Source organism: Aythya marila (assembly GCF_965140915.1).
Source record: "Aythya marila genome assembly, chromosome: 25".
Classification (NCBI taxonomy): domain Eukaryota; kingdom Metazoa; phylum Chordata; class Aves; order Anseriformes; family Anatidae; genus Aythya; species Aythya marila.
The window spans coordinates 1,844,065-1,857,210 of NC_139066.1; the positions used below are offsets into that span (position 1 = coordinate 1,844,065).

General features: G+C 49.8%; 1 protein-coding gene across 1 annotated transcript; it reads left to right on the forward strand.

Annotated features, from left to right (window-relative positions):
* Positions 1-9,286: 9,286 nt before the first annotated feature.
* LOC309887482 (feather keratin Cos1-1/Cos1-3/Cos2-1-like) lies at positions 9,287-9,592 on the forward strand (the record flags this gene model as incomplete). The annotated part of the gene is made up of 1 exon (XM_082779233.1): positions 9,287-9,592. The coding sequence occupies one exon, from the start codon at positions 9,287-9,289 to the stop codon at positions 9,590-9,592; it is 306 nt and encodes a 101-aa protein (XP_082635359.1).
* Positions 9,593-13,146: the final 3,554 nt, after the last annotated feature.

The following is a 13,146-nucleotide window of genomic DNA, read 5'->3' on the forward strand; positions in this document are numbered from 1 at the left end:
CTCAAGCCTGGCTAGGTCTCCATGAATGGAATCCCTTCCCTCTAATGTGTCAAATGCACCTCTTGGTATCATCAACAAACTTTCTGAGTGCCACTCAGTGGCACACACTACATGTCCCCAGGAAAGATATTAACTAATACCGGTCTCAGTACAGACCCTTGAGGGATACCAAGGGTCCATTAGCGGCATGGTCTGAGCGCGACCATGCAGCTAATTCTTTATCCACCGAGCATTCCATCTGTCAAATCCATGTCTCTCCAGCTCAGAGAGAAGGATGTTGTGCCGGATGGTGTCAAATACTTGGCACAAGTCCAGGCAGATGATGTCAATTGCTCTTTCCCTATCCACCTGTCGTGGTTCCGCTCGAGTGGGCAGCTGAGGTCCACCACAGCCGCTCTCTCACTCCCCCTCCTCAAAGAGGAATGGGGAGAAAATATGTGAAAAGGGCTCAAAGGTTGAGATAAGGATGAGAAAATCACGCAATAATTATTGTAACGGGCAAAACAGACTCAGCATAAGAAGATAGTAAGATTTATTGCTCATTACTAACAAGCTAGAGAAGTGAGAAACAAAGGAAAGAAACCAAAAGCACCTTCCCCCCCCATCCTCCCTCTTCCACCTCCTCCCCCCGAGCGGTGCAGGGGAATGGGGGAATGGGGGTTATGATCAGTCTACAGCGCTTCTTCTCTGTCGCTCCTTCTCGGTCACTCTCATCCCCTGTGCTGTGGGTTCCCTCCCACAGGATGCGGTCCTTAATGAACTGATCCGGTGTGGGCTTCCCACAGGCAGCAGCTCTTCCAGAACTGCTCCAGATATGGCTCTGTACCACGGGGTCCATCCCTCAGGAGAAAACTGCTCCAACCTGGCTCCCCCACGGGCAGCAGCTCCTGCCAGGTAACCTGCTCCTGCTTTGTCTCCTCTCCACGGGCTACAGGTCCGTCCCGGAATCTGCTCCGGCAGGGGTCTTCCACAGGTGGCAGCCTCCGTCGCTGCAGGGCCACCTGCTCTACCGTGGTCTCCTCCACGGGCTGCAGCATGGAACCCTGCTCCACCGTGGTACTCCATGGGCTGCAGGAGGACATCCTTCTTCACCATGGTCCTCACCACAGGCCGCAGGGGACTTCTGCTCCGGCGCCTGGAGCACCTCTCCTCCTCCTTCTACACTGACCTTGGTGCCTGCAAGGCCATTCCTTACTCCCTTCACTTTCCCAGCTGCTGTGTTGCGCAGTGCTTTTTTCCCTGTCTTAAATATGCTCTCACAGAGGCACAAAACAACATCACTTATTGGCTCAGCTCTGGAAAACAATGGGGCCCTTCCCAAACATGGGGCAGCTTCTAGATCTTTCTCACAGAAACCACCCCTATGGCCCCCTGCTACCAAAACCTTGCCACGTAAACCCACTACACCACCATTGTAAAAGAACCACCAGATTTGTCAGGCACAATCTGCCCCTAGTGAAGCCATGTTTGTTTTCACCAATCATCTCCTTATTTTCTGTGTGTGCAAGCATAGTTTCCAGGAGGATCTGTTCCATGATCTTGCGGGTCACAGAGGTGAGGCTGGCTGGCATGTAGTTCCCTTTGTCTTCTCAATTAGGATGCACAGTAGTTTGGCAACATCACCCACCACTTCCCATAAGACCCACAGATGCATCTCATCTAATCCCATGGACTTGTGCACCTTCACGTTCCTTTGTTGGTCTTGAACCTGATCTTCCTGTACGACGAGTGGTTCTTCATTCTCCTAGACCCTGCTTTTGCCTTCTGAGACTTGGGCTAGGTGGCTAGAGCTCTTGCTGGTGAGGGCTGAAGCAAAAAAGTCATTGGCTAACTCAGACTTCACCATATCCTGAGTAACCAGGTTTTCCATTTCCTTCCGGAGAGGTCCACAATTTCCCTAGTCTTCCTTTTATCACAGATGTACCTAGAGAAGCCTTTCTTGTTGCCCTTGATGTCCCTGGCCAAATTAAATTCTAATGGGGCTTTTAGCTTTCCTAACCCAATCCCTGGATGTTCTGATGATTTTTCTGTGCTCCTCCCGGACTATCTGTCCTAGATTCCACCCTCTATAGGCCTCCTTTTTCTCATAGAGTTTACCAGTTGCTCCTTGTTCATCCATGCAGGCTTGCTGGCATTTTGCCTGACTCCTTTTTGTCGGGATGCATCTCTCCTGAGCTTTCTTAGGCCTGAGCTTTCTTAGGCCTCTCTTCCCTCCAGTGTTTTGTATCATGGTACACTACCAAGGAGATCCCTGAGGAGGACAAAGTCTGCTCTCCCAAAGTCCAGGGCAGCAAGCTTGCTGTCCTCCCTCCTTGCTGTGCTCAGGATGCTAAATTTCACCATTTCACAGTCAGGGCAGCCAAGGCTGCCCTTGAGATTCACATGCTATCTGCCCCAGTTGCTGTGAGAACGAGGTCCAGTATAGCACCTGTCCTCGTGAGCTCACCTTGTGCACTCACCTGAGTGTCTGGTTGCTTGTGTTCACACATCTGTTCTTGTCTTTTGACAATTGGGGGATGTCAAAGGGGGAATGGTTTTAAAGTAAAAGAAGGGAGATTTAGATTAGATGTTAGGAGGCAATACAAAGGTTGTTGAGGCACTAGAATAGGACAGAGAAGGCGTGTATGCCCAGTCACTGGAGATGTTCAAGACCAGATTGCCCTGGACAACCTGATCTAGTGGGTGGCATCACTTGCCCTTGTTATATTTCATTAAGTTTCTCCCTGCCCAACTCTCCAGCCTGTCTAGGTCCCACTGGATGGCAGCACAGCCTTTTAGAACGTCAGCCACTCCTCCCAGTTTAGTGTCATCAGCAAACTTGCTGACACTGCACTCTATTCCCTCATCACCGGTCCCAGTAACGACCCTTGAGGGGCTCCAGTAGATACAGGCTTCCAACTAGACTCTGTCCTATTGACCACAATTCTCTGGCTTCTTCCCTTCAGCCAGTTTACAGTTTATCTCACTACCTGATCATCCAGGCCACACCTCCTCAGTTTAGCAGCAAGGATGCTGTGGGAGATGATGTCAAAGGCATTACTAAAATCAAGATAGACCATGTACACTAATTTACCATCACCTATCCATCTGGTTATGTCTTCATAAAAGCCTATCGGGTTGGTCAAGCACGACTTCCCCGAGGTGAAGCTATGTTGACTGCCCCTAATGACCCTTTTCTCCTTGATAAGCCTAGAGACAACACCAAGGATAACTTGTTCCATCACCTTTTTAGGGATAGAGGTGAGGCTGTCCAGTCTATAGTTACCCTGGTCCTCCTTATTGCCCCTTTCAAGGGCACCGGAGTGACATTTGCTTTCCTCCAGTCCTCAAGCACCTCTCCCGTTACCCACAACTTACCAAAGATGATGGAGAGTGGCCTAGGAATGACTTCCGCCAACCTCCTCAGCACACGCAGGTGAATCCCATCAGGACCCGTGGTCCAGCTTACTTAATCAGTCCTTAATCCAGTCCTCATCAACGAAGGCAAACTCCTCCTTTATCCAGACTTCATCTGGGGCCTCAGGAATATGGGGCTCCTCAGGACAGCTTCTGGCATTACAGACAGAGACAAAGAAGGCATTCAGTAACTCTGACTTCTCTTTATCTTTTGTCACCAGGGCACCCATATCATTAATCAGTGGATATACATTGCCTCTGGTGTTTGTTTGATTTGCAATGTATTTGTAGAAGCCCTTTCTGTTCACCTTGACCCTTCTTGCAAAGTTTAATTCTAAAGAGATCCTTAGATTCCATGAGATCCTGAACTCCACCATCTCATGGTCACTGCAACCAAGGCTGCCCTCAACCTTCACTGCTTCAACCAGCCCCTCCTTTTTAGTGAGGACAAGATCCAGTAGCCCTCCTCTCCTAGTTGGAACATCCACCATTTGCATCAGTGCACTAGGGGAACCTCCTGGACTATGGATGGCTGGCTACCCTTACAGAAAATGTCAGGGTAAATGAAATCCCCCATGATAACCAGGGCCTGTAATTGCGAGGCTGCTCTCGGCTGCCTGTAGAAGGTCTTGTCAACTTCCTCATCCTGATCTGGTGGCCTGTAATAGACACCCACAGCAGTATCCGCCATGCCAGCCTGTCCCTTAATTCTCATCTACAGACTCTCAACTCGCATCTCATCCGCCCCTGAACAGTACTCAATACATTGTAGTCACTTCACTCTCTCATGTAAAAAGCAATTCTGCCACCTTGGATAGCTGGCCTGTCTCTCCTGACAGAAAAAAAAAAAAAAAAAAAAAAAGGTTTAGTTTTGTGCACAGTGCTTCTTGTCCTGGTACGTGTCCACACAGAGGGGAGCCTGGCTCTATCTTCTCTGTACCATCCCTTCAGTTATTGCTATACATGAATGAGATTCCCCCAGGTGTTCTCCTTTCCAGGCTGGGCAGTCACAGGTCTCTTGGCCTTTCCTCAGAGGAGTGATGCTCCAGTCTCTCAGTCATCACTGTGGCCCGTCATTGCCTCTCTCCAGGATGTCTTTGACTTTGCTGTCCTGGAGAGCTAAGACACAGACATGCTACTCCCAGAGTGGCCTCTCCAGTGCTGCGTAAAGGGGAATGATCACCTCCCTCGACCTGCTGGCAACACTGCTAATGCAGCCGAGGACTGCCTAGAGCTTTTGCTGGTGAAGTCTGAGGCAAAAAAAAATGATTGAATACTTCAGCCTTCACCAAATACTGGGTAACCAGGTTCCCTGTTTCCTTCTGGAGAGGACCTGAAATTTTCCTGGTCTTCCTTTTATCACAGATATACCTAGAGAAGCCTTTCTTGTTGTCCTTAATGTCCTTGGCCAAATTAAATTCTAATAGGGCTTTAGTTTTCCTAACCTGATCCCTGGCTGCTGATGATTCTTCTGTGTTCCTCCCAGGGTACCTGTCCTCGCTTCCATTTTCTGTAGGCCTCTTCTTTCTCATACAGTTTACCAGTTGCTCCTTGTCTATCCATTCATGCCTGTTGGCATGGAGGCCTTCAGTTGTGACCTGACTTTCAGGAGAGCAAGCTAAGGGCAAGATGGCAACCCATCACTTCTGGAGGAGGGAAATTGGAGTCCTGCCTCCCTGGAAGAACTGGAAGTGCTTTCTGTAGGGAGAGCAGGGGCTGCAGATGGGTACAGGAATCAGTCTGGGAGATGTCAGGAGCAACGAGTGTACAGGGATGAATAAGCATCTGCATGTTTCCTTTGCAGATGCCTAGCAATCTTATGTGTTCTTCATATGTATGTATGGTGAAAGAGAGGTTGCTGCTAGGGAACAGATCAGGATGGCAAATAGGAGCTTGTGCCCTCCTAGATGTTCTGGTCAAAATTCTGTCAGCGTATGTGGAGATGGATGTAATCCTTGGTAAACATGGAAAGAAGTCCATGCAAGAACAGAGATGCTACATGAGGACACAGCAAGGAAAAATAATCTTGTGTGAAGTATGGAGTAAATGTTGCAGTAAAAAATAATGACATGAGGTACGGAAGGAATGGCTCATCTCTTGTGCTGCATGCAGGAAGAGAGACAAACTGTTAATAGAGCTGAGGGAGAAAGAGAGCAGATGGACTCAAAGCCAGGTGAGATACTGCTAGAAAGCAGGTAAGCTGACAGACTTGGGTATGGGAATAGCATCTGCAGAAAGAAGAGTGCATGTGTACTTAGCTCAGCATTTCACATCCCATGAAAAGAGAGATGGAGAGTGGAGACAGTGAGAAAGTTGGTGAAATGATAGACACAGGATAGAGGGAGAGAAGAGATACATCTTCAAGCAGTGCTGAGATGCTTTTCTGGCTTTGTAGGTCATTCACAAAAGGACTCCTTGTTACAGTCTGCATGCAGGACACACACAGAAGGACTCTGTGTTACAGTTTGCCCAAGAAACTGCCATCGAGGTGGGACACAATGCAACTCTGCACTGCAATTTCTCCTCCAGCAGCTCTCTTCCCAACATCTTCTGGTACCAGCACCGCCTGACCCAGTCCCCTCAGTTCTTGCTGCAGGTGAGCAAGTTCAAGCCTCATGTGCATTCCGGGAGGATCTCCTCTGTGCTCTCCATGGAGAACTCCCAGGTGCTTCTCCACGTGCAAGATGCCAAGCTCCAGGACAGTGCTGTCTACCTGTGTGCACTGAGCCCACTTTGGCACCTGCAGCATGCAGCTTTATACAGGAAGGTGCAGGTGCTGTGAGGAACAACTCCTTCTCACCAGTGCTTGCATGGAACTCTGAGCTGAGCCTGCCCAGCAAGGACACCTGGGGCTTGCAGTTAGCCAGGTGAGTGGCAGCCCCTGCTCCTGATGCCTGGCAGTGTGGTTAGCATAACCAACAGTAAGGCAAATATCCATAATGTGGAAGGGGGCTGTTAATGTGCACCCCTGCCTCCTTGTCTCTCCCTTTCACTGGCCCCAGTGTGTGGAGACAGCCATTGCTGTGGTGAGAAAGGGCATTGGTGTTATCAAGTCCCCAGTGCTGAGTCACCATGAGGGTGTGTGGAGCACCTACTGACAAGGTGATTAAGCCCATCAGGGTTATCAATACCCAGGTACTGGTTTGCCAGGAGATGGTGACACCAAGAAAACCTAAGATTGAAAAGGGAATTCTCATCCAGTGACACATACATTTTAACTTCTGCAGTACTCTTGTTCTACTAATTTAAGGACTTTTCATCTTCTCATACCATACTCGGTGGATAAAGAATTAGCTGCATGGTCGCGCTCAGACCATGCCGCTAATGGACCCTTGGTATCCCTCAAGGGTCTGTACTGAGACCGGTATTAGTTAATATCTTTCCTGGGGACATGTAGTGTGTGCCACTGAGTGGCACTCAGAAAGTTTGTTGATGATACCAAGAGGTGCATTTGACACATTAGAGGGAAGGGATTCCATTCATGGAGACCTAGCCAGGCTTGAGAAGTGGGCCCATGCAAGTCTTATGAGGTTCAACAAGGCCAAGTGCAAGGTCCTTCGTGTGGATCAGGGCAATCCCAATCACAACTATGAGCTGGGTTAATAGGTTGTAAGCTGTGTTAATAGGTATGAGCTGTGTGAATAGGTTGAGAGGAGCCCTGAAGAGAAGGACTTGGTGTAGGTGTTTGATGAAAAACTCAACATGAGCAAGCAAAGTGCACTTAGAGCCCAAAAGGCCAACCATAATCTAAGCTGCATTGAAAGAGGCGTGAGCAGCAGGTGGTGGGAGGTGATTCTCCCCCTCTACGTTGCTCCAGGAAGACATCAACTGGAGTGCTGCATTCAGCTCTGGGGCTCCCAGCACAAGAAAGACAAAGACCTGTTAGAGTGGGTCCAAAGGAGGGCCACGAAGAGGATCAGAGGGCTGGAGTATGTCAAGGGGTAATGGTTTTAAACTAAAGAAGAGTAGATTTAGATAAGTTATTAGGAAGAAATTGTTTACTATGGGGGTGATGACAGAGAGGAAGAGGTTCCCCAGAGAACCTGTGGAAGCCCCATCCCTAGAAATATTCAAGGCCTGTTCAGGTGGATTTACATGGCAAGGTTTTCTTCAGAGGAGCTGGAAGAGGGTGGATGTGGGGAAGAAGTTGCAATGAATACCCAGACTCCAATGCAAGTTGCAAGCAAAGGAAAAGAATTTTTTATTGGCTCTTCTGTATCTGTCCTGAGATAGCGCAATACCATAGAAACCTCCTAGTGACAGAATACAGCCTATGAGCACTTTGGTATTTTCTCACTGTCCAAGGTTAAGCAACTTCATGTTAGCGCTTATACTACAAAAACAACCTTTTGGTGTTCCCTATATCCTCCTAATCATCACGTTCCCAGGGCTTTCTGCTGACCAAAGCGATATGACTTTGGTGGCTATCCAAGTTCATATACACCTCTGGCCCAAGAGAAAGTGGTTTTAGTTTGTTTTCTTTGTTTCTCACTTCTCTAGCTAGTTAGTAATAGGCAATATGTTTTCTTAATCTCAGAATGCTGAGACTGTTTTGTCCATAACAACAATTTTTGAGTGATTTCTCTGTCCTTATCTCAAACCTTGAGCTCATTTCATCATATTTTCTCCCCTTTCCCTTTGAGGAGGGTGAGTGAGAGAGCAGCTGTGGTGGTATTCAGATGCAGAGCTGGGTAACACCACCTCAGCCACATTGGATGGCATTCTGAGTAGTCTATTCCAGTGGAAAGTATTCATGCACATGGCAAGGGAGGTTGATCTAGATGATCTTTAAGGTCCATTCCAATGAAAGACATTCTATGATTCTGCCATTCTGTGATTCTACGGCATCGCTTATGAATTTACAGACTGCACAGAGAAGGGCAGAGTCAAAAGCGGAAAGAATGTTAATCCTGGAGAGCAGTGTAAATGGGGATACGATCAAAAGCCAGTACAACAAATCACACACTAGGGGATGTAACAAGAGACCATCAGAGTGAGTTGAGGAGGAAAGGAATGGGAAGGATGTTCAATATCTTCATGCATAGGAGGCCTTGGGCATTTTTCTGAGACTTGGTGGAACTTCTTCCTCAGAATGGCACTTTAAACATCCCCAACAGTGTCACCCAGAAACACATCACCTGACTACTCAAGACATATGCCGCACTTGAGATGAGTATTCCGCCCTCACAGATGCATTCCTGCCCTAGAAATACTTGGACGTTTCATCCCAGCACTCTAAAGAAGCTATTGCTGGGGCATGGCCGTGACCTAAAATCTGGAAATGAAAAGGCAGCAGTGCAGGAAACCAACGCACAGCCCATATCATTTGTTGGGATGGCTTGCATTCAAGATGAGCTTGTCAGAAAATTGTTACCTCTGCCAAGGGAGACTCTGGGCCAGCAGCAATGAAGGACCAGTATAAAAGGTAGCTCAGCTCCCTGCTCTCCCATCCAATTCTCTCGCCTTGTCCTCCTTGGGAACCAGGTGAGTCTGAAGCCCTCTCTCCTCCTCTTCCAAAGTGGAAGGGATCTTGCATCAATAGACATCAAATCCCATGGTGGCTCAGAGCTATGGAGTTCAGTGCCTTGGAGTTCCTTGCCATGGGAGAGGGCTGGATAGAGAAGTTCTGTATAGGGAGAGGTTGGGAAAGGGGTCTGAGGAAGCTTTTGGTTTATGTACTATGTGAGGGTGTTCCTGAGCCAGGCTGCTCTTTGAAGGGCCTTGTCAGGACAACGTGATGAAGACCATGTGCCTCCTGGCACAGCCTCCACATCCACCCTCAGCAGTTGCCTTGGCTCTTTTGTGATGGGGTAACTGAGCTGATCCTCACCTACCCATGCGCTCTGCTTCCTCTCTACCATCTTTCCCAGGTGCATCTCCAGCCCAAGACATGTCCTGCTACAACCAGTGCCTGCCATTCCGGCCCTGTGGCCCGACTCCACTGGCCAGCAGCTGCAACGAGCCCTGCGTCAGGCAGTGCCAGAACTCCACCGTTGTCATTGAGCCCTCTCCCGTGGTGGTGACCCTGCCCGGCCCCATCCTCAGCTCCTTCCCGCAGAACACCGTTGTGGGATCCTCCACCTCCGCTGCCGTTGGCAGCATCCTCAGCTGTGACGGAGTCCCCATCACCTCTGGGTGCTGTGACCTCTCTGGCATTTCCAGCCGCTACTGTGGCAGAAGGTGCCTGCCCTGCTAAAGAAGCCAGTGGCCATGGCCCTGGGGTTCTTCTCCCAGGAACTTCGTATATGGTGCTACACAAAGGAGGAATCTTCAGGCCATTGCTTTCTCAGCTCCTGTGGCAAATGCTGGCAGGAAGGGGCCAGCCTGTGCTTTCTGAAAACATGGTTCATGCCTCTCCTTCCATCTCTCCACCTACCTCCTTCTCTTCCTTTTCCATGTGCTCTTCTTCTCCCTTGGTCTGTGGGGCTCCTTAGTGCCAGCCCTCCCACTGTGGTAACAGCAGACACATGCCCTGCATGAACTCCACCATGAGCAAGGGACACTACCTCTATGTTGGCCTTGGTGATTCCCACACTGAGGGGCTTCTGCTTGGAGTGACCTCCTTTTCCTCTCTACACTCATTAAAGATTTCTGCATCCCAGCCTTGTGTGTAGATTTTTCTTCCCTCCGTGTATGCCCATCTGAGCTGCCCGGGGAGGATGGCTTTGCCCTTGGTGGGTATAAGATGGGTGTTTATGGAACCCCTTCCCCACTCCCAGAAGAATGGCAATTTGTGACACACTGCAGAGGATTGTCTCTTGGGCACTGCCCCTTGGAGATGGAGAAGACATCCCTGGCTTTTGCAGAGAGATAGAGGGAGGGTAAGGGAAGGAAGAGAGGAGGGGAAGCGAAGGGAGAGGAGGGGACAGGAGAGGAAGGCAGGGGAGGGGAGGGAAGGGAAGAGGAGGGGAATCATCACAGCACTGGATAATATGGATGTTATTTTGTTCAGGGAGATGTTGGCAAGGGATGTGTATAGAGGAGGGAGCATGTCCCAGGGCAAAACACAACCGTAGCCAAGTAAGAGCGAGCAGACAGTGTCTTGTGTCTCCTCTTATGGCCTCTGCCCAGGCTGAGGAGTGCAGCTGCCCACGTTCCCCTTTGCAGGCTCCACGGTTATGGAAGCTGAGCACATATCCAGGAGACACACAGACAGGGATGTGTATGCCCCGTTTGGGGAAGATATACCCAGTCTGGTACTGGCAGTAGCTGCTTTTGGGGGCCCAAAATGCTCCTGATGCATTTGCCTGGAGGCCGAGACCTCCTCCCCCTGCTCCAGGAGCTGCACAGGGACCTCCTGGCTCCAGCAGCTGACAGCATAGGCCGGGGGCAGCCTCACCCCCAGTCTGACTCTGGCAGCTGGCACCAAATCTGCTCTCATTTTTCTACCAGGAGCTGGCATTTTCTCCTTGCAGTACACGTGCACACAGGTAAGGACAGATTCCAGAAGAGGACAGGACACCCCGCTCCGTCTGCCCTTGTGTGCTCCTCCCAGCTCCCCTTACCCTGCACGTCCCCACATGGGTTTGTATAGGTCTATCCCACACCCATTCCTGCCGGCGTCCATGTTTCACAACCATTGCAGTTGCAAGGCTCAGGCTGATCTTCCTGGCAGTGGCACCTGTGGCTTCTTGATAGGCCAACAACTGGTGTGAATTGCGAGGTTTCTGTCGTGATCGCCTTCATGTTTCTTTGGTCTGGTCGCTGTCTCTGTATGCTTGTTGATTGTGTTCCCTTTTCTTAGCGTCCCAACTGAAAACATCCCCAATCTGATAATCGCGCTAGCATAAACACGGCCACAGCCCCGCATAGCCCCCCACAAGTGGTGTGCCCCCTCCCCCCCATTTGGTCTCCTCACTGCCTCCCTCATCATCTGTCAGAGAAAACAAACAAAGAAACAAACACCCTTTGTTTCTCAGTTTTCCCATGGCTTCCTTCACCTTATAGGTCTTCAGGCTCTAGGTTGGTGCATGGAGCAGGGGCATCACAGCCCTGGAGATGATGAACACCACTGTTCAGGGCGATGTTCGCAATGGGGTGGGTAGAGAGGAAGGAGCATGGCCCCAGGCACAACACAACTGCAGCCAAGTGAGAGTGAGCAGACGGTGTCTTGTGTCTCCTCACAAGCCTACTTCCAGAGGGCAACAAGGAACACCCTACAGGAGCTCAAGGAAGACAGGAAAACTGATGGTGCTATTGTAATCAAGGAGCACAGCAGTGCAGAAGCTCTCAGCAGACGCCAGCTGCATGACAGGTAGCAAGTCCCAGAAGAAGCCGTCAGTTACTATGTAGGGGCAGCACAGGATTATCGAAGCAGGAGTGCCACTTGTGCCAAGGAAGGGTGCAGGAGCTCAGTCCACAGGCTTCCCACCAAACAGGCACATACCTTCTCTCCCATGGCAGTGGATGGTAGATGCCAACAGATCTATCCTGGTCCTTGAGTGTGAAGAGAAGATCCCATTTTAGGCCCACTATTAGAGGAAGAGGAGCTAGACCACACAGCTAGAGAACAAAATTATCCTCGCTACACAGAAGGCATCTAAAAGCATAAGAGGCATCCTGACCAAGACATGGCAGGGATGACACCCACTAGATCAGGTTGTCCAGGGCAATCTGGTCGTGAACACCTCCAGGGACTGGGCATACACACTTTCTCTGTGCATGCTGTTCTAGTGCCTCAACAACCTCTATGTTTCCTCCTAACATCTAATCTAAATCTCCCTTCCTTTACTTTAAAGCCATTCCCCCTAAATCCTATCATTACCTGATGTACTAGATGTTGCTCTCCATCTTTTTATAAGGCCCTTTTAAGTATTAAAGAGCTGCAATCAGGTCTCTCTGGAGCCTTCTCTTCTGCAGACTGAACATCCCCAGCTCTCTCAGACTTTCTTTGTAGGAGAAGTGCTCCAACTCTCCAATCATTTTGTGGCTGTCCTCAGGACCTACTCTAACAGGTCCACATTCTTCTCGTGCTGGGGACCCCAGACCTGGCTGCAGCACTCCAAGTGGGACCTCACAAGGTCATAGCAGAGGGGGACAATCACCTCCATTGACCTGCTGGCCACTCCTCTTGATACAGCCCAGGATGCAGTTGCCATTCTGGGTTACAAGTGCGTGCTGATGGCTCATGTTGCACTTCTTGTCCACCAGAACCCGCAAAAGTCCATCTCTGCAGGGCTGCTCTCAATGACTTCACCCATTCTGTGCCCATGCCTGGGATTGCCCCAAACCAGGTGCGGCACCTTGCAGTTGGACTTCTTGAACCTCATGAGGTTCACATGGGCCCACTTCTCAAGCTTCTCCAGGTCCCTTGGGATGGTATCCCTTCGTTCTGCTGTACCAACTGCATTGATCAGCTTCATGTCATAAAAAGACATGAAACAGAACCAGTCTGTAGGCAGACACCGGAAGGACACCAAAATTCCCACCAAAGCAATGGCTTTCTCCCTTGGCCATCTCTTTGCAGGTGGAAAGACCAGACAGGGACACACTCGGGGATGCTGCAAAAGTTTATTGAATCTCAGGAGGGAAAAGAGGTGACTACAAGAAGAGGCCCTGAGAGTGGAGATCAGCAAGAGCCACCAAAATCTGTTCAGATTTTGAATGGCAGACTTGCCACAGGGTATCCATCTAACTGGACCCACAAGTGGAGAGAGGCTTGCATGTCACACCAGGTTGGTTTCTGGGGACTTCACAGAGAGCTTGGAGGGCAGCAGAAGGCAACAAGGAAAAGAGAGAAAAAGAGTGAGT